General features: G+C 35.3%; 12 protein-coding genes across 12 annotated transcripts; 6 read left to right on the forward strand and 6 right to left on the reverse strand.

Moving 5' to 3' along the window:
* Positions 1-328: 328 nt before the first annotated feature.
* On the reverse strand, positions 329-2,343 carry DDE1 (Dde1p; the record flags this gene model as incomplete). The annotated part of the gene is made up of 2 exons (XM_019180393.1): positions 329-624; positions 691-2,343. The coding sequence occupies one exon, from the start codon at positions 2,341-2,343 to the stop codon at positions 805-807; it is 1,539 nt and encodes a 512-aa protein (XP_019040090.1). The 3' UTR covers positions 329-624; positions 691-804.
* A 594-nt stretch (positions 2,344-2,937) lies between these two features.
* On the reverse strand, positions 2,938-4,125 carry RRP45 (exosome non-catalytic core subunit RRP45; the record flags this gene model as incomplete). Its single annotated transcript, XM_019184091.1, has 2 exons — positions 2,938-3,911; positions 3,962-4,125. The coding sequence occupies 2 exons, from the start codon at positions 4,123-4,125 to the stop codon at positions 3,161-3,163; spliced, it is 915 nt and encodes a 304-aa protein (XP_019040091.1). The 3' UTR covers positions 2,938-3,160.
* A 211-nt stretch (positions 4,126-4,336) lies between these two features.
* On the forward strand, positions 4,337-5,523 carry WICANDRAFT_90144 (SPFH domain-containing protein). Its single transcript, XM_019186214.1, has 2 exons — positions 4,337-4,550; positions 4,607-5,523. Exons 1-2 carry the CDS (start codon positions 4,342-4,344, stop codon positions 5,442-5,444), a joined length of 1,047 nt encoding a protein of 348 aa, XP_019040092.1. The 5' UTR covers positions 4,337-4,341; the 3' UTR covers positions 5,445-5,523.
* Positions 5,524-5,551: 28 nt separating this feature from the next.
* RNH202 (Rnh202p) lies at positions 5,552-6,505 on the reverse strand (the record flags this gene model as incomplete). The annotated part of the gene is made up of 1 exon (XM_019183176.1): positions 5,552-6,505. The coding sequence occupies one exon, from the start codon at positions 6,503-6,505 to the stop codon at positions 5,552-5,554; it is 954 nt and encodes a 317-aa protein (XP_019040093.1).
* Positions 6,506-6,715: 210 nt separating this feature from the next.
* RAD2 (ssDNA endodeoxyribonuclease RAD2) lies at positions 6,716-9,511 on the forward strand (the record flags this gene model as incomplete). The annotated part of the gene is made up of 2 exons (XM_019181031.1): positions 6,716-7,119; positions 7,183-9,511. Coding segments are annotated over 2 exons (2,733 nt in total), but the record flags the coding sequence as incomplete, so codon positions are not given.
* Positions 9,512-10,345: 834 nt separating this feature from the next.
* PCL5 (Pcl5p) lies at positions 10,346-11,056 on the forward strand (the record flags this gene model as incomplete). Its single annotated transcript, XM_019183177.1, has 1 exon — positions 10,346-11,056. The coding sequence occupies one exon, from the start codon at positions 10,346-10,348 to the stop codon at positions 11,054-11,056; it is 711 nt and encodes a 236-aa protein (XP_019040095.1).
* A 29-nt stretch (positions 11,057-11,085) lies between these two features.
* On the reverse strand, positions 11,086-12,507 carry WICANDRAFT_61452 (uncharacterized protein; the record flags this gene model as incomplete). Its single annotated transcript, XM_019183178.1, has 1 exon — positions 11,086-12,507. The coding sequence occupies one exon, from the start codon at positions 12,505-12,507 to the stop codon at positions 11,086-11,088; it is 1,422 nt and encodes a 473-aa protein (XP_019040096.1).
* Positions 12,508-12,795: 288 nt separating this feature from the next.
* Positions 12,796-14,592, forward strand: WICANDRAFT_61453 (Zn(II)2Cys6 transcription factor; the record flags this gene model as incomplete). Its single annotated transcript, XM_019183179.1, has 1 exon — positions 12,796-14,592. The coding sequence occupies one exon, from the start codon at positions 12,796-12,798 to the stop codon at positions 14,590-14,592; it is 1,797 nt and encodes a 598-aa protein (XP_019040097.1).
* Positions 14,593-15,110: 518 nt separating this feature from the next.
* On the forward strand, positions 15,111-15,845 carry HSP31 (glutathione-independent methylglyoxalase; the record flags this gene model as incomplete). Its single annotated transcript, XM_019181485.1, has 1 exon — positions 15,111-15,845. One exon carries the CDS (start codon positions 15,111-15,113, stop codon positions 15,843-15,845), a length of 735 nt encoding a protein of 244 aa, XP_019040098.1.
* Positions 15,846-16,038: 193 nt separating this feature from the next.
* ILV1 (threonine ammonia-lyase ILV1) lies at positions 16,039-17,694 on the forward strand (the record flags this gene model as incomplete). Its single annotated transcript, XM_019184573.1, has 1 exon — positions 16,039-17,694. One exon carries the CDS (start codon positions 16,039-16,041, stop codon positions 17,692-17,694), a length of 1,656 nt encoding a protein of 551 aa, XP_019040099.1.
* A 300-nt stretch (positions 17,695-17,994) lies between these two features.
* On the reverse strand, positions 17,995-19,556 carry ENT1 (epsin; the record flags this gene model as incomplete). Its single annotated transcript, XM_019180950.1, has 4 exons — positions 17,995-18,260; positions 18,330-19,288; positions 19,348-19,417; positions 19,481-19,556. Coding segments are annotated over 4 exons (1,371 nt in total), but the record flags the coding sequence as incomplete, so codon positions are not given.
* A 440-nt stretch (positions 19,557-19,996) lies between these two features.
* Positions 19,997-21,265, reverse strand: SSL1 (TFIIH/NER complex subunit SSL1; the record flags this gene model as incomplete). The annotated part of the gene is made up of 1 exon (XM_019181425.1): positions 19,997-21,265. The coding sequence occupies one exon, from the start codon at positions 21,263-21,265 to the stop codon at positions 19,997-19,999; it is 1,269 nt and encodes a 422-aa protein (XP_019040101.1).
* Positions 21,266-24,045: the final 2,780 nt, after the last annotated feature.

A 24,045-nucleotide genomic window follows, 5' to 3' on the forward strand; every position in this document is an offset into this window, starting at 1 on the left:
CCATTGACGTTTAAAAGTTTGAAATTTTTTTGAAAATCTGGAATTTTTTCAGTTCGAGCACCTGTACTTGATTCCCCAGATTTTCGATTTAATTGGAAACTTCTCAAGCAAAATGGTGATTAATTATATCATATTGTAGAAAAGAGTTGGTTCTTTAACCATACTTCTGTTTAATAAGCTTTTTTGGCTGGTTTTCTTAGGGAAACTAGGTATAATCCATTCAGAATATTCAAGCGATATCGGCTATTTTATACATTTTCAACCGTAATGAACTACAGTGTATTAAGCATTCATTAAAGACTGAACCTCACTTTAAAACTTTGCTTTACCTAATCCAAGTGATAATTGCCTTCATTTCTTCCCAATTGCCTCGATTTTGTCGTTGCTTTAGTGATGTATTAGGTTTTTGTGATTTTTGCGGCGTTCAAAACATTGACACAATCACCAATAGAAAAGTTGGAAATGTACTAAAACCACCAACTCAACTCAATAACATTCACTATTCTACAATCTGCAAACGATGCATGTGAAATCACTGCATATGTGAAAAGGACCTGAGTGTAATCACCAGTCTTTCAGATATTTGGTTTTTGGGTGCAAGTGCTTTCACTGCCTCAAGGTTTTTGTTCAATTATACCATTTAGCACTGATTTTAAACTTGATCCATTCAATGTTGGTTTTGCAACTGTCTTCTTTTCAAAATTCAATCAACTACAGATACCATTAAAGCCACCAAGATTATTTCAATTCATTTTCATCTTCATTATCACAAAAAGAAAGTATTTCTTCAATTCTATATCACACTCATTGATCTTCATAAAAGCAGCCATCCACACCAAACTTACCTATGATACCAGTTGGCATCCAACCTTCACTACCAACCCTTTCACCTTTTTGAATGGCTTCTTCGAGGTTTTTCTCATCATTTGGCTTTCCAATGATGAATCCTCTTATGCAAAGTTCTCCATGTCTTTTCTCAATGTTTAAGCCATTGTATTTATAGAGCTTGATCTCCAAAGATAATGAGGAAGTTCCACAATTTTTCAATTTTGAATTTGTGAAGACTCTATAATCATAAAAGTTTGTATTGAGAATTGAACCAATAACACCAGGAATGAGCCTTTCGGAAATCACTCTTGCTCCTGTTAAGGATCTTATTTGATTGAGTTCTGTACTTGAATTGTTCTCATTAGAACTGTTTAATTGATCAATATAAATCAATCTAAGAGATTTATATTCATTCAGGGCAGCCATGGTAGAGAAAATACCTCTGCTCAACAAATAATTGACCCTTGACACCAAAAGGGAATGGATGATGCCTTTAGGTTCATGTTTTAAAAAGAATCTTTTGGCAGTCTTGGAATCAATTGCTAAAATGGTGGGTCTGTATTTTTCTATCAATGTTTCATCAAACTTTAAAGTTGAACTAGATCCAACCACAATGGAACCACCAAACAATAAAACTGAAAATATTTTGGCCCAATATTTTACTGATGAATCATCATACCCTATCAAAAGAGTATCATTGTGACTAAGCTCATGACCAAGTGGTAAGGATCTAGCAACAGATGCAATTGCACTGACAAAATTCTGATGTGAATAGTCAGTTGTAGCAAAGTTGAAAGTGTCTTTGAATGGGACGCCTGAATCATATTCTGGATCATAATTATAGCTATATGTATCACTATTCAGACTTGTCAAATCACCCAATTCATTCCAGTTGATGACATTTTGTTGACTAAAACTCTTCAGCGGGTCCTGAGAAACAACTATTATCAATTTGATATCAAGTCTTAAGGCAAACGGAAGGTTTTTCTCATCTACCATTAACACATCCACATCTGGATTTGTTCTTGGTAAATGATTAAAATGATGAGCAGTTAAACCATTAACAAAACAAGTGAAAGATGAGACAAATCCATGGAAAGAGTACAAGGGCACCGCAACACCCACAGTGCTAATTTCATGATCTTTGAAGAAAAGGTTCAATTTTTCAAATATACCATTCAAATGATAAGCATCAGCTTTAACCTCGTTCCCATTTTCAATAAATGTAACACTGTTGATATTTTTTTGACCCATAACAATTGACCAAATGTCTCTTAAGTTCCCATTCCTTAGCTTGAATCCATGTCTAATCTGGAGCCCTGTCAATAAAGGAAGTCCATGAGGAGTCTGATTATTTCTATAGATGGCTGTTTCATCGTTCTTTCTTGTGGGTGAGATGTTTGATTGTTCACTGAGGGCCAGCTCGTGGATGTCCTTTTGCGAGTCCAAGTACTTTGAGTATGCGAGCACTGCCAGAAGCACACCCACTGCCACAATGGCTACTAGCTTGAGCATCCTTCAATTGATCAAGTTCACTGAGAATGGCTTTTTTGAAGAATTGAAGAATGCTTTGATCTCTGTTTTTTCACCTCGTTTAAGAATTCGCGGTACCTGAATATGTGTCACATGAGCTGTATAACAATTAATCGTTAACGTTACTTTACATGCGATGAAAAATGAGCTGGCGATTAAGTATCTTAGTTGATTAATTTCAAAATAAATCATGATAGAATTTTTTATTCTGCAAATATCTACTAGAATTATTAATTATTCGACTAAAACTATACGATATATAAATTTGACGACCACTCGATAATTATAAAATTAAGAGTGATATATTTAAATTTAATTTGAATTATAATTCGAAATATATTCTAAAATAATTAATTAAATATTAATATATTCTGATTTCAAGTCAGTGTTATAGGTACGTCATAATAATATAATCAATTAACGTAATACACACCACATTTGATTTATTTAGGTTATATTGCCTATCTTATTTGAATTGGCTTTGTACTCATAATAACCTACGGGCTGTAAATCTGGAGAAGTTTGACAAAAATCAGCTGCTTATACTACAAGTAATCTAAAGACAAGATTACAATATGCCTTCTATTTCAATCTAAATTAGGTAAACTATGCCTTTAGCGATATTAATTTTGATTTTAGAAAGTCAGGTAGATAGAATCCAATTCCCTGCCAGCTTGAAAGATCTAGTCGAAACAACTTTGGCTGGTTTGGGAACTTTACAACTACCACATTTTTCATAAAAACACAAGCCAATCACCCATAAGTAATATACAAAATGCCTTCCTTCTAATGAGATTGTTCATCTATCATTTTCTGCTCTTAATTCTCTAAATTGGATACCTTCGTTACGTTTCTTATAATCAGCCTCCAGTAATTCCTTTATTTGTTTTGTTAATTTTTCAGCAATTCCATATGCTTTCCGACTGCATTCCATTAAAGTTAAGGCATCCATAGGTAGACCACCAGCTTTTGTGATTTGACAAATTTCTCTATTTTTATTGATGGTCACAGTTAACACACCATCTTTTAATAATTCTTCTTGTAATGTAGCATCAACAACAGATATTTCACTGTTTGAATCACCCTTAATGTTTTCTTCAATATCAGTTGGATTGAAAAAGGCAAATGTAACACAGATTGGAACATGCAAAATTGAAAGCTCCACAGGTTCCCTTTCCTCTGTTGAATGCACTATTATCTGTTCACCTGAAACTGTGATATCGTTCTTTCTAAAATGTTGCAAACCAGTCATAACAGCAATACAACTAGCATCAATGAAACCACCATCACAATCTAAGAAATGGATATCTGCTCTAACTGACCAACATTTTGATCCCGCTATTATACATAATGACTCCAAATCTAAAGCTCCAGATCTTCTAACCGCTTTTTCAATGGCTCTTGAAATCAAAAGTTCATCATCGGATTGTCTACCATTCTCAAACATGGCTGAAGCCATTGGACTTATCTCTGTAGAAACTTGAAATAAACCTTCGAAAGGACGATCTTCAAATGGCGAAACAATGTCAGCAGATATACGTGCAACAACTCTATGTAATCAGTTAGTAAGGCCATCAAGTTTAGGAAAGAAAGAACATACCTTGTTTTACCCATTTTGACATCGACATAACCATATTCATCACCTAAAGTGATTTCCACATCTCTGAACTGATCGAGTTTTCTTCCATCAATCCTTATTCCTTGCTTTAGTGCTTCGAACACAAAGTCTCTCTCATTCACAGAAACCTCAATACCTTTGGCCATCTTTCTTAGTGTCTTTGGAAAAGCTCCCAGTCTACAAGCTCATCGGTTTCTTTGAAGTTGAATTTTTTCCTGGTTAAAATTCGCGAATTCAATTAAAACACCCAAACACCACACAGAACACATTCGCGACTCGTCTCGAACTTTCCAAAAAGTCGAATAACTTCAAAATTATGGCAAAATTCAACATTTCAAACAGCATTCAACAAAGGCACAAAGATGCTTAGATCACAATTCCTTACACGCAGAGGCGTAATTTCCGCTAGAAGCAGTGTTACTGCTCCTTCCAGAATATTCACAGCACAACTCAGCAGCAATAATGGACCATTGACTTTTTTCCAACAGGATCAATTACCTGCCAACACCGTTATTAGATTTGTTCCTCAACAAACCGCTTGGGTGGTGGAGCGTATGGGTAAATTTCATAGGTATGTTATAATCATCTACAACTCATCTTTATTTTTATACTGACTATTGTTTCAAGAATTCTTGAACCTGGTTTAGCAATTTTGTTCCCAATCCTTGATAAAATTCAATATGTCCAATCTTTAAAAGAAGCTGCTATTGAAATTCCAACCCAAAATGCAATCACATCAGATAATGTTACTTTGGAAATGGATGGTGTCCTATATATCAAAGTTGTTGATGCTTACAAGGCTTCTTATGGCGTTGAAGATGCAGAATATGCCATTTCACAATTGGCACAAACAACAATGAGATCAGAAATTGGTCAATTGACTTTAGATCATGTTTTAAGAGAAAGACAATCTTTAAACCATAATATCACAACTGCTTTGAATGAAGCTGCTAATGATTGGGGTATTAAATGTTTACGTTATGAAATTAAAGATATTCATCCACCTCAAAATGTTTTAGAAGCAATGCATAGACAAGTTTCCGCTGAAAGATCAAAAAGAGCTGAAATTTTAGATTCTGAAGGTCATAGACAATCAAAAATAAATATTGCAGAAGGTGAAAAAACTTCAAGAATTTTGGAATCTGAAGCTGCTAAAGCAAAGAGTATTAATGAGGCTGCAGGTGAAGCTGAAGCTATTTTAATGAAGGCCAAAGCTACTGCTGAAGGTATTAAACAAGTTGCAAAAGCTATAAATGAAACACCGGGTGGTAAAGATGCTGTTTCATTACAAGTTGCTGAACATTATGTTGAAGCGTTTGGCAAATTGGCCAAAGAAAGTAATACTGTTATTGTCCCTGCTGGTTTAAATGATTTAGGTTCAATGATATCAAGTGGGTTAGGAATTTATAATCAAGTTAACAAGACTGTGAACCCAGTGAAGAAGATTGAAGAAGTTAAGAATTGAAAGCTTCAAAGTCATCCCCATTAATCTTATAAATAGTTATCATTTTTTCTAGATGTATTGAATATACTACAATCTTTTTATGCCTTTATTCACCTTTATTGTATCATTTATTTTTTCTTACCAAAGAACCCATCCAAAGGACCTTTCGAAACTTTTGGTGTAATTTTTTTAGCAACTGTTGGCTTTTTGCGACTACCAGTTTCTTGTTTCCCTAACGTTCTTTTATTTTGTGCATTAATTTGATTGAGGTTTTGAATTTGATCTTCAGCTGCTTTTTTCTTACTTCTTTCTTCCGAAACCTTGGTAATATAAGCCTCTAACTCTTGAAATTTGTATAGATCCAGAAGTTTTGATTCAACTTTAGGGTGTAGATATGATGATATTAAGTGGATTGAATACTTGTTTAAAGCTAAATTGATGATATTTTCAGGGATTGGATCTTCTATATTAACAGGGTATAGAATAGGATTGACAAGTTGAGATTGAATAGATTTTGGAAATGATTTTGAAATGATCTCAACTTTGGTTTTCAAAAACTCATAAACTTTTTCTTCAGAATATCTGTAAAACTTATCACCATTCTCATCAATTGAATCCGATATTTTTTCCAATGCATCGGTTAGTAAAGACTCTGGTATTTTTGATATAACTGGCAACTCTTCCTCCAAGACATCCGTCAAGTCTTGCAAGGACTGATACCTTCTAAATTCTTTCCCTTGTTCTAATTGCGAGTTGAAATATGAAATCAAGACATAGACAAAATTGAATTTTGTTGATATTATAATATTTGATTCTTCAAGCACAAGACCTGGTAAAGAGCTATCAGAATTTTCCAGTATTAAAGATCTAACAGGTTTATTGTCATTTTTGGTGACACTTCTCAAATGATTTGTCTTGCTGTGTGGATTATCATTATCTATTTCATTAAATTCATAAAGTTGGTCATTAACCAAAACGTAATGGTGTTCATGATTTGTTCTAGGATGTGGGATATCGACAAGCTTTATAGCCGACTCTTCAGTTTCTGGGAGTAGCACAACTCTTGCAGTAGTCAATGACATATTTACTAGGCAAATGAATCTTTCAAAGTATGCGTCTTTGTCTCTTGATGTATAAGGGTGTACGCGTAAAAGTCGTGTTTTTTTGTGGAATTTTTCATTTTCGCGATCAGTCCTCGAGATTAGATAAGCGATGAGATGATAATTGAATGGCAAACTAAAACATTTCCAAATTACGTATTAGTTTTTGAAGAAGCATTCAATTCTTTGGTCATGGGTGTTCATTCTTTATGGGGTATACTGGAGCCTACTTCAAGGGCAGTGAGGCTCGAGTCCTTGAGTCGGAAAAGAATGGCTGTGGATGCTTCAATTTGGATATATCAATTTCTGAAAGCAGTTCGAGATAAAAGTGGTAATTCATTAACAAGTTCACATATTGTTGGTTTTTTTAGAAGAATTTGTAAACTATTATATTTCGGAATCCAACCTGTTTTTGTCTTTGATGGTGGTGCTCCTGTTTTGAAAAGGGAGACTATCAACAAGAGAAAAGAGAGAAGACAGGGGAAAAGAGATGATGCTACAAAGACTGCTCAGAAATTACTGGCATTACAATTACAGAAACAACATGAATCACCTAGTAAAAAAAAAGTTGAGGATAAACCCCAAGATGATACTGAGTATAGATATTTGGAAGAGTTCAATAAACCTCAAGAATTAAAAGAAGAAGCACCAAAACCAAGTTTTAAAGGAAATGATGAATATGATTTACCGCAAATCCAAGGGTTTGAATACTCTAAAGAAGATCAAAGAATAAATACAGAAGAGTTTAAAGATATGGCTGAACACATTGATGAACTTGAAGGTATTGATTTGAACACAATAGATCCTGGATCTAAAGAATTTGAGGAACTACCTTTGACAACTCAGTATATGGTGCTTTCACAATTAAGATTAAGATCAAGATTAAGAATGGGGTACACTAAAGAACAATTGGAAAACATTTTCCCTAATAGTCTTGATTTTTCCAAATTTCAAATTCAAATGGTTCAAAAGAGAAATTTTTTTACACAAAGATTAATGAATATAACAGGTATGGATGATTCTGACCAAAAAATCAGAAGAGTTGCAGGTGAGAGAGGTAAAGAATACAAGATACAAAAGACAGAAGGTGGTTGGGCTTTAAGTATTGATGAAGGTTCTTCATATAACAATCCAGTTGATTTGGATAGAGAGGAGCGTAAAAAACTAAAACAAGAGAAAGGTGAGATGGATAATGAAGATGAGGATGATGATGTTGATTGGGAAGATGTTGAAATTGAAGCCAAAGAGAAGAAGTCTGTTAGTCATGCAATGAATTCATTGCCTTTACCACCTGCTGAATCTGTTGTTGGTGCTGGTGACTCTACTATAAGGTCCTTTATGGCATACACTAGTCCACAAAAAAAAGGTTCCAAGGCCCAAAATGCTAAAGTGGCCGAATATGAAGATGATAATAGCGAAGATGAAGCTTTAAGACAAATAGAGGAGATTGAATTGATAGAGGCTATTCAAAAATCTAAAAAGGAACTTGCTCAACAACGAGAACTAGAACGTCAAGTTGTGAAAAATGACAAAAAGACAGAAGAAGAAGCTGAGTTGTTTGAAGATTTGCCCTTTGACTTCGAAACAAAAGGTGTAGCATCTAATGAAAGAGTGGAAAAAAACTCCAAATCTGCACCTGATTTCAAATCCTTATCAGAAATGGATTCATTCCTTGGAATATCACCAACCAAGAGGAAAAGAGAAGATGTTGTTGTTTCTGACCCACCAGCTAAGAAAAAACCTTCAATCCCATCAGTTCCTTCATGGTTTAATACTACACTTGAAAATCCGTTCATGAAGAAATTGGATGTCAAGACTCCACAGCAAAAAGAAAAGGAAAATGAGAATTTAGTTCCTTGGAGTGAAGCTAGAGACTACCTTGAATCCAAAGGTGAAGATGGAGTGGTGAATGAAGGATCAGATGAAGATGTTGTTGAAGTTCAAGCGCCAGTTGAAAAACCAACATTTGACAAAGAAGCTGTTGAAGAGAAAGAGAAAGAATCCAAAGAGAAAGTGGTTGAACCTCAAGAGCCAGAGCCAGAACCAGAACCACCAGTTGTTGATTATGATTTTTCAGAATCTGAAGAGGAGAACTTAGTTGAACAGTTGGCAAAAGAAGAGAAGGAACATGAAGAGTTTCAAAAAGATTTGAATCCACATATATTGAACACATTTGTTGAAAATGAAGAATATTTGAAGAAGCAACAAAAAAAGGAGATGAGAGATTCGGATGAAGTTACAGTTAATATGATCAAAGAGGTTCAAGAATTATTGGCAAGATTTGGTATTCCATATATTACAGCTCCAATGGAGGCTGAAGCACAATGTGCAGAGTTGTTGAAACTAAAGTTGGTTGATGGTATTATTACTGATGATAGTGATGTTTTCCTTTTTGGAGGTGATCGTGTTTACAAAAACATGTTTCATGAGAAGCATTATGTTGAATTCTATAGTGGACAAGATATTGAAAGAGAGTTGGGGTTGAGTCAACAGAAGCTGATTGAATTGGCGCAGTTGTTAGGGAGTGACTACACAGAAGGATTGAAAGGCATTGGGCCAGTGAATTCGATGGAGATTTTGACACATTTCGGGGACTTAGCTAGTTTTAGAGATTGGTTCATCGAAGGACAGTTTGATATTGGTAAGCAACAAAGTGAAGATGGGTTCTTGAAGAGTTTGAGAAAGAAGATGGTAAAGAACAATGTGCTTTTGGATCAAGGGTTCCCAGATAGAAGAATAGAGCAGGCTTATTTGCAAGCAGAGGTTGATCGCGACAAGACTGAGTTTGTCTGGGGGTCACCAGACCTTGATAGGATACGGACGTTCTTGATGACGAGCGTAGGCTGGGGCCAGGAGCGAGTGGACCAGGTGTTGGTGCCGTTGATTAGAGATCTGAACAAGAAGAAGACCCAGGGCACACAGTCCACCCTGGGAGAGTTCTACCCCGTGGACTCATTCAACCAGAGAAAGAAGAAGAGAACGCTGAAATTGAAGAAGAAATAAACTTCTTGATTATGGGTCACCACCTGTAGTACGGAGAAACTTCGGAACAACACCACAGGCCCAACTGGATTGAACTGAGTAGATAACTCATAGTAACTACGTGACTAACAACCTATTCTACTTCTACCTCCTCTGCCACTCCACCATCTCAACTCATTCCTCAAATCCTGTCAGAAGCACGTAATTTACGTTTGTGACTAATAAACCCATTTTCGATCTCGGAACAAATCGCCCATACTTTTAAACTTCGTGACTCAAAAGCGCCCCCGGTTCGCGCCGCAGAAAAAGAAACCTTCGATAAGCTCATGATGATGATTCATACTTGGGCAGTGGGTATAAAAGAAGTGCTCGAGAAGGATTCCACTTCACCAAGTCTCTTTACTCTACTCTCCACAAGAAGATACTGTCCTCGAATAGTGGTCTTCTTTCCCCCTTCCCACAAACACTCTTATATCTACACTTCACAAAGTCCTCTTCCTCGAGAAACAGGCACATTAAAAGCTCACTTATACAACAAATTACACTTCACATCATTTTCACTACTACTACTTCTTTTATTATTATTATTTGGTTATCATCGGTTTATTAGGTTTTTGCATATTAGGTTCTTCATCAATGTCATATTAAATACGCTCTGCATCTGTGTTTTTCATTCTTCAGTTTGTTGTTTTAAGGTCTTTACACTATAGATTTTGAAAAAGGACTATTATAGATCATCATTAGTTGGTGCTCTTCAAGTTTTATTATTATCATCATCATTTTACTCTGTCTGTTTTTTTGCTCCATTACTGTTTGTTGTTATAAATACCCCCATCAAAAATGCTCAATTTAACCCCAGAAAATGATTCACAAGTGAATCATTATCAACATCATCAAAATGTTCAACTTATTACACCACCATCTTCTGCTAAGCAGTCAAATATATCTTCAGAAAAATCTCATAAAGCTGATATCGTGAACAAATATATTACTGAAGCTTCAGTTTTCATCTTGTCATTTTGGAAAAACCCACAACAAAATTCATTATTCAACACTCAAACCAATCTTATAAATCAAAAAGACTATGAACGCTTTACAAGAGAAGTTTTGAAACGCTCAAGATGTTCATTATTAGGTTTACAAGTTGCAATGTATTATCTATTCAAGTTACAGAAAAACATTAAACAAAGATTCATTTCAAATGATAAATCTTTGATGTGTCCAAAGAGAACTTTTTTAATTTGTCTTATTCTTTCTTTCAAATTTAATTATGATTCAAATTATTCTTTCAAATCTTGGTCAAAGATTTCTGGCTTATCAATTGGTGAAATTAAGACTTTAGAATTTAACATTCTACAAAGTTTAGATTATGATTTGAATTGTAATGTTGAAACTTTTGAAAAATGGAGTTTGTTACTAAATCAAGCTTTAGAAAAAATTGAAAAATTAATTGATAATAGAAATAGTAATACAACTTCATTGAAAAGAACTTGTACATCAATTGAAGAAGAAAATAACAACATCAAAAGAGTTAAAATTCAAACAGTTTAAAAAAAAAATAGATAAATAAATGTAATTTTTCAATCCTTATATTTGAAATTTGTAGCTGGATGTCCTGGTTCAACATGGTTTTGTCCTAATATATGTGATCTCAAAGTTATACCATGTGGATCTTCATCTTCATCCCAATATAATCCTCTTTTTTGTAATTCTGGAATCAAATATTCAATAATATCTTCATATGATCCAGGATTAACAACAGGTGTGATGTTAAAACCATCAATATCTGCAATTTCAACAAAATTTTCAATATAATCAGCCACTTTTTCAGGTCCACCAACAATAACAGGACCATTACCTCCAAGACTTAATTCTTCGCCAACTTTTCTTGGTGTCCATTTAATATCTTTTTGCTCTTTGAATAAATGTTCTACCGCACTTTGAACAACTTGTGGAACTTTGGAATCTTCAACATTAATCTCTTCATCAAGATCATATTTTGATAAATCAATTCCTGTTAGAGCACTGAAGAAAATCAATCCACCTTCTGTTGATCTATATTTTTTGATCTCTTCATATTTTAAATTCGCATCCTCATCATCTTTACCAACAATTGGTGTAAATAATGGGAAAACCTTGATTGATTGAGGATCACGTCCTTTCTCTTTAGCCAAATTTCTCAATTGTTGAATTTTTGGAGCTAAAACTTCTGGTGAATGACTAGCCATAAATATACCTTCTGCATGCTTTGATGCAAATTCAACACCTGCCTTAGAAGTACCTGCTTGAAACAAGAAAGGTGTTCTTTGTAATGATGGATGAACAATAAATGGTGTTTCACATTTGAAATAGTTACCTTCATGTTTGATTACTTGAACTTTTGAAGGATCTGTGAATGTTTGGTTTTCTTTATCAATAACAACAGCATCATCTGCAATTGAAGATTCCCATAGTTTATACAACAATTCCAAGTATTCATCAGCCATTTGATATCTTTCATCGTGATCCATAATTTTATCATATCCTAAAGCTTTAGCACTGGTATTATTCCATGATGTCACTATATTCCAGCCTATTCTTCCTTTAGTTAAATGATCCAATGTTGCTAGTCTTCTTGCTAATAAGAAAGGAGGTTCAAAAGTTGTTGTAGCTGTTACACCAAATCCTAATTTTTCAGTAACCCTTGACATGGAAGGAACAATTAAAAAAGGGTCCAACACTGGGAATTCTGTACCAATTTTGATAGCTGGAGATCTTGAACCTTCATACACTTCAAATCCACCCAAGGTATCACCAAGGAAATAACATGTGAATTTCCCCTTTTCCAATAATTTAGCATTGTTTTCCCAAAATTCTATAGTATCTTTTGTTGAAGATAAATCTTTTGGATTTGACCATTGACCAGGATTAGAATGACCTGGTGAAAAGATTTCAAACGCATTGAAGTGCAATTTCTTCTTTCCATTGGGTTTTTGCTTTTTCAATTGAGGTTCAGCAGACATTGTCGAGTGTATTCTTTACCAAATAAAAGGGCTGAAACTTATTTATACGTGTTTTTATTATTATCATTTCTCGAGGATTTAATCTGTGATTTAGCCGGATCGGTCCGGAATTTACTTCCAAAAAAGGTACACATCCAAATTGGGACATTTCCGATAATTTTTCCACATTTTCCCAGTTTTTTTGGATTTTTGACGTGAAAAACAACAATTTTCCACTAAAGTCTATTTATTTAGTCATTGATTTGAATCCACCCACCTCATACAATGTCCAGTTAGCCCTCAAAAGCCATGATTTTGAACGAGCTCAACAGTGGGAAAACACCCAACAACAACAACAATGATAACAACAACAGCAATCAGCAAAAACTCAAAAGATCAAGAGATGGCTGTCAAAATTGTAAGGAAGGTCGAATAAAATGTGACAAGACAAAACCAATTTGTAAAGTATGTCAAAGAAAGGGATTAAATTGTGATTATTCCAAGAAGTTAATGTGGATTTCGGTGGATAAAACTGATTCAAGACATCCATCTTTCAAGAATAAAAAACCTCCACAAAAGACAACAAAACCTCCAACAAAAGTTAAAAAGGATACCCATCTTGAAGATAAAATAATACCAAAGATCGATGCTATTGAGGAACGGGATATGCTGGATACAACTGAAGAATATGAATTATTGACCCCTTCAAGGCGAAATTCTGAAGTCCGTTCAAGAAATTCAAGTATTATTTCCAATGGAGATGATAATAATAATGGTGAATTCATAGATGAAGAATATATTGACAATTTGAGTGACGATTTCTCAGAAAGTGTCCAACTGGATTTGGATACAATATCACACCATGGATTAATGAAGTTAGATTTTCAAAAAATTGTTGAAAGTCAAAGGAATTTTTCAAATAATTTCCATAGTTTCCCTCGTGAAATTTCCAATATCTTTCAAAGTCAAGATACTCAAAATATTTTCAGCCATTATTTATTTGTTACTTGTATTTCATTAGATCCTTTGAATGGTGCGGGGCCTCAAAATATATCAGAAAAATTCTTTGTCCCTGTTGCCGTTAATGATCCTGCAACTTTACATGGAATTTTAAGTATTTCGGCAAGTCAATTGTCTTTTTCAAATCCAGAATACAAAAGGTTATCTTTATTACACAAATCCTTATCATATAAACACCTTTATGCATTGCTTAAAGATGACAAACAATCAATAAGTTTGAATGCATTATCTGCCATTATTTGTCATTTATCGATTGAAATCATACAATCTGGGCTACAAAATTGGCCAGTCCATATAAAAGCTTTAAGAAAAATTGTTCAAGAACGGAAAAAGAGAAACATGAAAGAAGACCAATTAACTTGGTTCTTATATTTAAGAATTGCAAGATATGATAATTTTGCAACTTTAACAACTGGTGAAAAACCTTTATTCAAGGAATTTAATGCTGTTGATTTTAAATCATTTCATCCATTGATTCAAAACTTTGATTGTATATTTGGATGTCCAACAACTGTTTTATTTTTTTGCTCAGAATTGACTTATATTGGTAAAACAATTTTTGATTCAAAACAAGATGGGAAATTTAAATCTCTTGGAGATCATTTAGAAACTTTAAATTATTCTGAAATCGGTTTGAAAAAGAGGTTAACAAAACTTTTAAAAAGAAATCAATCAAGTATAAATGCAAATGATTGGAATGCAATTGAAAAAATTTGGAGTTCTGCTTTAATAATTCATTTCCAACAAGCAGTTTATGATAGTTCAAGTCAGCAATATGATTTTGAAATTGAGAAAGAGAATTTTTTCGATGCATTGAAAGAATTTGTACTTTATGATAGTTTTTTCTGCTCAAATTTATTATGGCCATTATTAAAAATTTCTACAATTTTAATTGATCCAAATGATCGAGATTTCCTGAGAAAAACAATTGGAGCATTTTTTGATAAAACAAATATTGGTGCATTCAAAGGAGTACTGAAAATAGTTGATGAATTATGGGAATTAATAGATGAAGGAACTTTTACAAAACCTTCTGATTGGTGGGTATTCCATGAGAAAAAGGGCTGGAACATTTTTCTTGCTTGATAAGGAAGTAAAAAACAATGATATTTATGATGATTTATGGGATACACTAAAATATATGCGGCGTTTTCTACACTATTGGATTTTCCATATGTTTTGTTGAAGTGACACAAAAACGTTCAACAACGAACCCGAAAGAAATGTAAATATGGTGTATTGAAATCGTAGCCCGATTGATTTATCAGAGAACTTAGCTGTCACTTTTTGTTTCTGTTTACTAATAACAGCAAATCAATATGCTTGACACCGTAGTTTGCGAAAAAGTGTTAAGAGTACATGTGAATTGAGTAAAAACCAATAATATTGAGACTCATATTAGATGTGATAACGGTCTGGTAGTACTGAATTTGTGTGGTGTGACCTTTCAGTACTTTTCAAGTGTTTAGATTTTTGATTGCTGTCAATGTGTGCTTGCTTGCCCAAGACCCGTTTATACCAAACACTATAAAGGGGAGCAAAAACCCAATTCATTCGAGAGTTCAACAAACAGTAACTAATTATTATCACACTACATTAACATAATGGTAGCAAAACCAGTCCCAAGAAAAGTCTTATTAGCAATCACTTCATACTCTGAAAAGTTCTATGATGATGGTGCCAAAACTGGGTTGTTTTGGTCAGAAGCTGCACACCCATTGCGTTTCTTTGAAGAAGTTGGATTTGAAGTAGATATCGTTTCAGAAACTGGAAAATTTGGAGTTGATGAACACTCAATAAGTGATCAATTTCTATCAACAGAAGAACTTGAACAATACAAGGACAAAAACTCTCCAATTAACCAAAAATTCAAGCAAATAAAAAGGGCTTCTGACGTGAATGCTGATGATTACGGTATATTTTTTGCAGCAGGTGGTCATGGGACAGTTTTTGATTTCCCAAAGGCAACTTCCCTACTTGAACTGGCTTCACAAATATATGCCAATGGTGGTATTGTTGCAGCTGTTTGTCATGGTCCAGTCATTTTTGAAAATTTGAAAGATAAAGAAACTGGTGAATTCCTAGGAAAGGGAAAGACATTAACAGGTTTCACAAACCTCGGTGAAGAGCAAATGGGTGTTCAACATATTTTGAACAGGGACAACTTGAAGACTTGTGAACAAATTTTCAATGAGATCGGTGCTACTTACTCACCTCCACCAGCACCATTTGATGTTTATTCAGTCATTGACGGTCGCGTTGTGACAGGCCCAAACCCAGCATCTGCCTACGATACTGCTAATAGTGCCTTGAAAGTATTTAATTCCTTGGAAGCTTGAGATGGTGAAATAAACGGTTCCATATCCATATCCAAATCTTGATGTAGACAATTTTCGCGAAGACCTCATCTACGTGGCCGTAGTGCCAAAGAGAAAAAAAAAGTGTTCGACTGACTAACACCGATGGATGTTGATAAAGAGGAAAAGGCCCTTTGTAAATAACAGCTTGCTAGTTCCATACTCTTCAAGTAATATGGTGTTAGCAAAGAGATTTGTACATCTCCATAGTGCACTAAGATCTTATAGAAGATACTCTACTAAATACCCAGATCTGTTGAAACAAGATTTACTGCCAACTGGTGAACCAGATTATGTTCGTTTGATTTTAACTTCCAGAGTCTATGATGTTGTTGATGAGACTCCAGTATCACATGCGGTTTCATTGTCACATAAGACAGGCTCCAATGTCTATTTGAAAAGGGAAGATCTTCTACCAGTCTTTAGTTTCAAACTTCGTGGTGCTTACAACATGATAGCTAAATTAGATCCAACAAGAAAATCAAAAGGTGTTATTGCTTGTTCAGCCGGTAACCATGCTCAAGGTGTTGCATTTTCTGCTAAAAACTTGGGTATCCCAGCTACCATTGTTATGCCAACGGCTACACCAAGCATCAAATATCAAAATGTCTCAAGATTAGGTGCTCAGGTTGTCCTATATGGTGATGACTTTGATTCTGCTAAAAGTGAATGTACTAGATTATCAGAGAAAAATGGCCTAACAAATATTCCACCATTTGATCATCCTTATGTTATTGCTGGTCAAGGTACAATCGCAATGGAACTTCTTCGTCAAACTAATGGTGAAAAAATCACTGCCGTCTTTTGTGCTGTTGGTGGTGGTGGTTTGATTTCGGGTATTGGTGCCTACTTGAAAAGAATTGCTCCTCATATTAAAATCATTGGTGTTGAAACTCATGACGCTGATGCATTGTATCAATCGCTTCAAGCCAAAAAAAGAGTCCAGTTGGACACTGTAGGATCATTTGCTGATGGTACAGCTGTTAAAATCATCGGAGAAGAAACTTTCAGAGTTTGTGAAGAAGTTGTCGATGAAGTTGTTAAGGTCGATACCGATGAAATCTGTGCTGCTATTAAGGACGTGTTTGAAGATACTCGTTCAATTGTTGAACCTTCAGGTGCCATGACTGTTGCTGGTATGAAACGTTATATTGTTGACCATCCAGAATTAGATCATACCAAGTCAACTTATATTCCTGTTTTGTCTGGTGCAAATATGAACTTTGATAGATTAAGATTTGTTTCAGAAAGAGCAGTGTTAGGTGAAGGTAAAGAAGTTTTTATGCTGATTTCAATCCCTGATGTTCCTGGCTCTTTCCAAAAGCTTCAAAATATCATTCACCCAAGAACTGTCACTGAGTTCTCATATAGATACAATGAAAACCAAGAAACTGACAGATCAACTGTTCAAAATGCATTCATTTACACTTCATTCTCTGTTATAAATAGAGAAAAGGAAATCGCACAAGTTATGAAAGAATTGGAAAAACTTGGCTTTTCTGCTATTGATATTTCACAAAACGAAATGGCAAAATCTCATGGTCGTTACTTGGTTGGTGGCTCTGCAAACTTACCAAATGAAAGGCTATTGAATTTCGAATTTCCAGAAAGACCAGGTGCTTTAACCAAATTTTTAGAACATTTAAAAGGCAGCTGGAACTTGACATTATTCCATTATAGAAATCACGGCTCGGATATTGGGAAAGTGTTGGTTGGTTTAGATGTACCACGTGAAGAGGAAGAACAATTCCAACAATTTTTACGTGATATCAATTATATTTATACAGATGAAACAGATAATTTGGTTTATAGAAAATTTTTGAAACGTTGATATTTCATCAATATACGGGGATAGATACATGTTTACAAATACGCTCTTGATGTAGTCCTACCCACATCAATATGCCAGATAATAAGGATGAAAATACATTTATAGAAAAACACTAATCTGCCAAAAAAATGAATAAAGCTGACACAAAAGCTAATAGAACACAAAACAAAAATTTTCTATGGTGACAAAAAAAAAACACAATACAAAGTAATAGCACAAAAAACCAAAGGTGACACTGTCCTTATGAATAAGTTTTCATCAAATGTCAATTAGTGACTGTTCACCAGTTTGACCTTGGGAATTCTGTTGACGTTGTTGTGGTTGTTGGCTTTGGTTTCCAAACCCATAACCTGTATATGATGGAATAATACCAGTACTGGCAACACCCGTATACTGTTTTTGCATAAATGGATTAGCCGATGTGGTGTCGGTACGAATACCAGTACCAGAGGAATTAATAAAGTTGGTTGATTTTGTAAATTGGGCTGGAATACGTAAATTACCTTCGTTACCAAATGTATCAATACCAGTACCAGTAGCAAGTAATGTGTTGAGCTCAGAGTATTCTTCATTTTTCTTTTGAGATCCTGTAGGTGTTTTGTTTAATTGCTGCAATTCAGTTTGTTGGACTTGACCAGTAGATGCAGAAGAATCATTGTTAATAGAGAAAGGGTTGTTAGAGCCTGTTTTGAGAGGTTGTTGCTGTTGTTGCTGTTGTTGCTGCTGTTGAAGATATTGGAGATATTGCTGCTGTTGTTGCTGTTGTTGCTGAAGATATTGTTGCTGAAGATAATCTTGTTGTTGTTGTTGTTGTTGTTGTTGCAAATATTGTTGCTGTTGTTGTTGTTGTTGTTGCAATTGTAATTGTTGTAGATATTCTTGTTCCTGTTGTTGTTGTTGTTGTTGTTGTTGAAGATATTGCTGCTGTTGTAATTGTTGCATATAATCATTACCATAGGCATTTTGAAGATAGCCTGTATTCATAGCATTGATAGGGTTTCCAAAAACGTCATATTGCTGACCAGCTTGGGTATCTGATAGATCCAAAAGATTTTGTTGTTGGGACTCTCTTGCCCTTCTAGCCTCTTCTTCTTCACGACTTAATCTGAGAGCAGTTGACAACCCATCGTCATCCGATGCGTTTGCCTTTCTTCTTCTTTCTTCTTCTTCTGCTGTAAGTCTACTTTCGTTCAATGCTTTTTGAAGCTCATCGTCTTCATCCAGTTCCTCATTGCTGCGGCTATCACCATTTGAGTCAAAGCTTGATGATCTTTGAGGACGTCTTCTACGTCTTCTATCATTTCTCATACTCCTCTCTGTTCTCAATCTCTCATCATCTCGAAGAAGAGAGGTTAATTCTTTCGCTTTGACCCGAATAATTGTTCCTTGATCATGACCGTCTTCATCCACGTACTGGAATTCTCTAAGGGTCTTGATGATGTACAAATTGTCCTTAGACCATAAAACAACATTCTCTGAGCCTGCCCTGACAATAAAATCCAAAACTGTTAAGGCCTTTGCAACATGTCTCCAGTTTTTCCCCTTATCATTCAAACGACGATCAAGCATATCCATAATTTCTAGGAATTCAACGCTTTAAATAGGTTAGTAACATTTCCTTATCAAGAGGGTGATGAACACGATAACACTTACTGTTCATAGGTCATATCCGCTATGTCCTCCATTTCAGAGGTGCTGGGACCGTAGGGTTCATTAGAGGTAGCTACAAATCCGTCAGTAATTCAGTGTTCTTTGACTGAGAGCATTCAATTTGGAAGAAACTCACCATTCCTGACTTTAACTTGGGCGCTGGAGTAGCCGTTGGCAACATTTTTGATTGAACGGACGAATGCCTTAGACATAATGCTGAATAAATCAATTAGATAAAACCAGGTTAGGTATCAATCAGCTTCTAGTGATTCAATCGATGCGATCTGTTCAGGATCTTGGGTGTTGTTTTCTTTGGTAAAAGGAGAGGTCGTTCACTCCAAATTCATTTTCTCAAAAAATGAAATGGGAGAAGGTTGGTGGAGTCGTGCGATTTTCAAAACAAACACTTCATGGCTATGGAGTTGAAGCCAGAACCGTCTTAAACTCTGAAAGTGAGGTTCAATCAAACATGTTTAACACAAGATAGCTTATTCTATATATGGACCTCAAACAAATTTGAATAATAAAATAATCGCAAGTTAGAGGTAGGAAGTATTTTTTTTTATCAAAGTGGGCTTTAATTTTAGCCAAAATCGCGAAACACTTATATGCTACACTGGTGACATTGTATAGGTCCTGATAGTATTAAAATCTATGATATTTCACATCCTGGGCAATTATGAAGGATTTCATGAATAAAAACATCACAATCAATACAGAAATGGTTACTGCATTCCGTACACACGTACCTTGAGCTGGTTAATTGGGACGATGATGGTGCTGGAAAATCAATCTGACATCCAAAACAATTTAATGACGAATAGTTATCCGATACAGGTACTTCCATAAAATTCTTCAAAGGTATGAGATGATGATATGAACGGGCAAGATGGGTTGATAAAATCAGCATTGTGTTACAGCAGGGGCATATGGTGGGTAAGGAGCATATCTTAGATTTGCAATTGGGACAGATATACCCACCATAAGTTAATTTTGAATGACAGGAGCAAAATGATGGAACTTCTTCCGAAACTCTGTAGGGAAAGCCCATTTTAACCAATGTAAAACTCTTGTTTATCTTGTTCACTGGCAAGGGGATAACTGCATCCATAAATAAGTCCTTAAAGTGATGTTCATTTAAAATAACGCTGTAACAGCTTTCATCTCCATAGTTCGTCTTTTTGCAAATTTCCTTACATATGGATACTTGTGCTGACAGACCAATAATTTTAACCCTTATTTTCTCTTCAACCAATGAGTTCACCGTTTTGTGAATATTCCCGGGATCCAAAGAAAGTAATGAACCATCAACAATCAAAACTTCTCTGGTACAATGGGACGCAACATGCATAAGAAGACCTCGACCCATTTCGAGAGCATTTTGAAGGGAGGGATCTCCTTTTGGTTCCAATTTTTTTATAGATTTCAATGCATCAATATGTTCTTGGGGGTTGCCACTAACCTGGCTAACAAGTTGTCCAATACCATTCCTCATTATGATTATCCCTAGCTGTGAGATTGGGTTTTGATCAAAAAATTCGGTAACGAATTGAATGGCCAAAGATATAGCCATTGAATGTCTGTTAGGCCTTAGATCTTTCTCTAGCATGGAGCTGCTTAAATCTAATACTAGAATCAAATTTCTTATGATACCTCTTTGAAATGGAGTGACATTTTTAATGATTCTTTTCTTCTTTGATTCCAAAAGACCTGAAACAATCCCTGCTAAACTTCCTGCTTCATCTTCTTTCACTATATCCCAACTTCGTTGATATTCGTCTTCCCATGAATATCCTCCATTAGCTCCCTTTATCTCAGCAGATTTCACAGCCTTTCGTCTTGTCCGATTGGCAACTCCAGTTTGACTTTCATGCTCTGTATCTCTTTCTATGAATTCGTCATCAGACTCATCAATATCCATGGCTAAAGCTGTCAAGATTCCAAGTTAACTCATCCGTTGTTTTTGTGTTTTGTGTATTTTTTTGCTTTTTTTCAAATCAACCAAAAAAATAAGAGACACAAAAAAAAAGGCAGACTAGCTGAATTCAGAAGGACATTTCTTCTTCTTCGAACACCATGAGCAATGAAGGCTACATACAATAAACTATCGGACTATCAATGCTGTCAAATCTATGAATATTTTTTCCGTGAAATGCAATGAATCCACCAATTTAAACCTGTTCAGAAGAGATATTCACACTGGTCAACAAACAAATGCTCTCATTAATTGAACAAAAATATAATCAAATGCTTGGTAATGTGTCTACTCCAACCAATACAAAGATAGCAGTAGAAAGAGAGCAATAAACAGTGGTGGATGTGTCTTGAAAATGAATTTACAGATAACAGACTCGTCAAACAATGGAAACTCCTTCACCATATCATGGTAATATCTAACCAAAGCCTGTTCAATTTGTCAACCAATTCAAACCTTCAAAATATACATACATTCAATGTTTAATTCACACTAATAGAGAAAGAAAAGGCAGGGCATTAAAAAACATATCCAATCAAAGAAATCCACCTCGTTCGAAACACCAGCCCATAAAGCAACAATAAAGGCACCAACATCAACGAACTTGCTGTTGTTGAACCATGGGCATTTCAAGAGTACACTTATCGGCTGTGTTATCAACAGAAAACAGCTGAAGCAAGTGCAAGTTATCAACAGATCGGCTTCAAGCTCAAGAAAAACCAGAGACTGATTAGAAACCAACTTTTATATGGTAAGTTCATTTAAAACAATGCAACAATGAAGTCAGAAGAGCCATGATAAGATGTTTCAATCATCGTCAGCCACGAAATAAGAATTATAACTATGATAGAAAAGGGCATTCCCTATATAACAATAGAAGGATGCCAGTCTACCTTTGCTAAAAAAAAAGTTGCAAAAGAAGAGAACGACGAAACTAAGCTCCTCCTAAACAGAAATTAAAGTCTCCACACTAAAATAAACAGAGAATCACCAGAGACTTCGTGATAGCCCCCCAATTGTCATAATAAGTAAAATCAACACTATAATCGCTGACCAACTGGTATAAAACTTAGACATAATTACTCAAATGGACGAATTAACCAGGAAGTAGAATGAAGGCAAAGCGTATCACTAGAACTTAAATTAGATCGCAATACAACGACAAAAACCAAGATCTAAATTGAAGGGAGCCGAAGGACCATATGTTGATACCTAAGGGATCATTGTTTTTATCAATATTTTGAAACTGTAAGCTTAAAAGCCGAAATGTGCGTTTCTTGTTTCCGAATCATCCTCCCCCATTTTAATGACAGAGAAGAACCCATTTGGGCAAGTGTAAATCGTATATTCCTACACTTAAGACCATTAAGTGCTTCAGTAGTAAAGAAATGATGTAAAAACCCCGATCAACTTTGCATATCTACACCGCTTCATAAAACAAAAGACACTCAACAAAATAGAGCATCCCACTCAACCTATACCCAAACATCCATCGATTTCTACTTGTATGCTTAAATAACGAGCAATCATTTTTGATCTTCCTGCTACCAAAACCAGTTCAGATTCCAAGCTCCCAAGCTATAGTATTATATAGATCGTAAGCACGATTAAGCTTTGAAGCTTTCTCTTGCTAAAGGAACCAACCTGGCTCAGGAGATTGAATATAAAGTGAGTGAATGGTGCACACAAATATGTATCAGTGGAAATGAATCTCATAACTCTCCGACAAAGAGGAATTTGTAGCATAGGAGATAGCTACAGTAACCAGCACTGTGAGGTAGCTTAGGAGATACTGCATGCACACATAGTTATGCAGTGAAATACCTGGGAAACCTGTATCAAGAGAAACATGTATCAAGAGAAACTTGTATCGAGGGATGCTTATATCCAGAGAAACCGGTAACAAGGGAAACCTGTAGCAAGGGAAACCTGTATCGAGGGGTGCTTATATCCAGAGAAACCGGTAACAAGGGAAACCTGTAACGAGGGAAAGCTGTAACGAGGGAAACCTGTAACAACGGAAACCTGTATCAAGGGGGAACTTATAGAGGAACAATGTATCAAGCTGGACAACAGCACAAGCTTCGATCCATTGATCCTTATGGGTAGTAAGTATTTAACCTATCAAAGTGCTTTGAACTCATTCTTCTGGGACCTGGTAGAAAGTGCCCAAGAGATAGAACTTCTGTAATGCCTCTCCTGTGTACTAAGTACAACGATCACTTTGAATTTGGATTGTTACTGGACAAAATAGATTTGGAATTCTTCTACCGAGCCAAGTCCTCTCAGCAAGCTTTCTTTCGCACAAGGAAGAATGTTTTTTGATCACGTCGAAGTTTTGCAAGAGCCACTTGAAGAGTGCTTGAATTGAACTAGCTTAATGTGATAGGATACTGGAAAGCTTTTTTGCACTGATTTGATGAGGCCCACATGGTTTCCTAAGTGCATTACTTGGTTGCCTTTGAAACATCCAATCTCACCTAGGTGATGTTACTCGTAAATGTTTTGCACTGTGGTAACCCAACCCAACACAACATTTGGATCCTATTGAAGCCAGAAGAAACGAGTTATCTGAACCAGCATTCGACCTAAGTAGCAGGTAATGTGCATTCAATACCCGTTCTTTTGGACTATATGAATAAAATCAGGTAAAACCTGGGATTAATTCGTTTTGAGACTAAAGAGATCAAGGAATTCTGTGATTCGGATGATGTGTGGGACTGGTA

Source organism: Wickerhamomyces anomalus (genome assembly GCF_001661255.1).
Source record: "Wickerhamomyces anomalus NRRL Y-366-8 unplaced genomic scaffold WICANscaffold_2, whole genome shotgun sequence".
NCBI classification, from domain to species: domain Eukaryota; kingdom Fungi; phylum Ascomycota; class Saccharomycetes; order Phaffomycetales; family Wickerhamomycetaceae; genus Hansenula; species Hansenula anomala.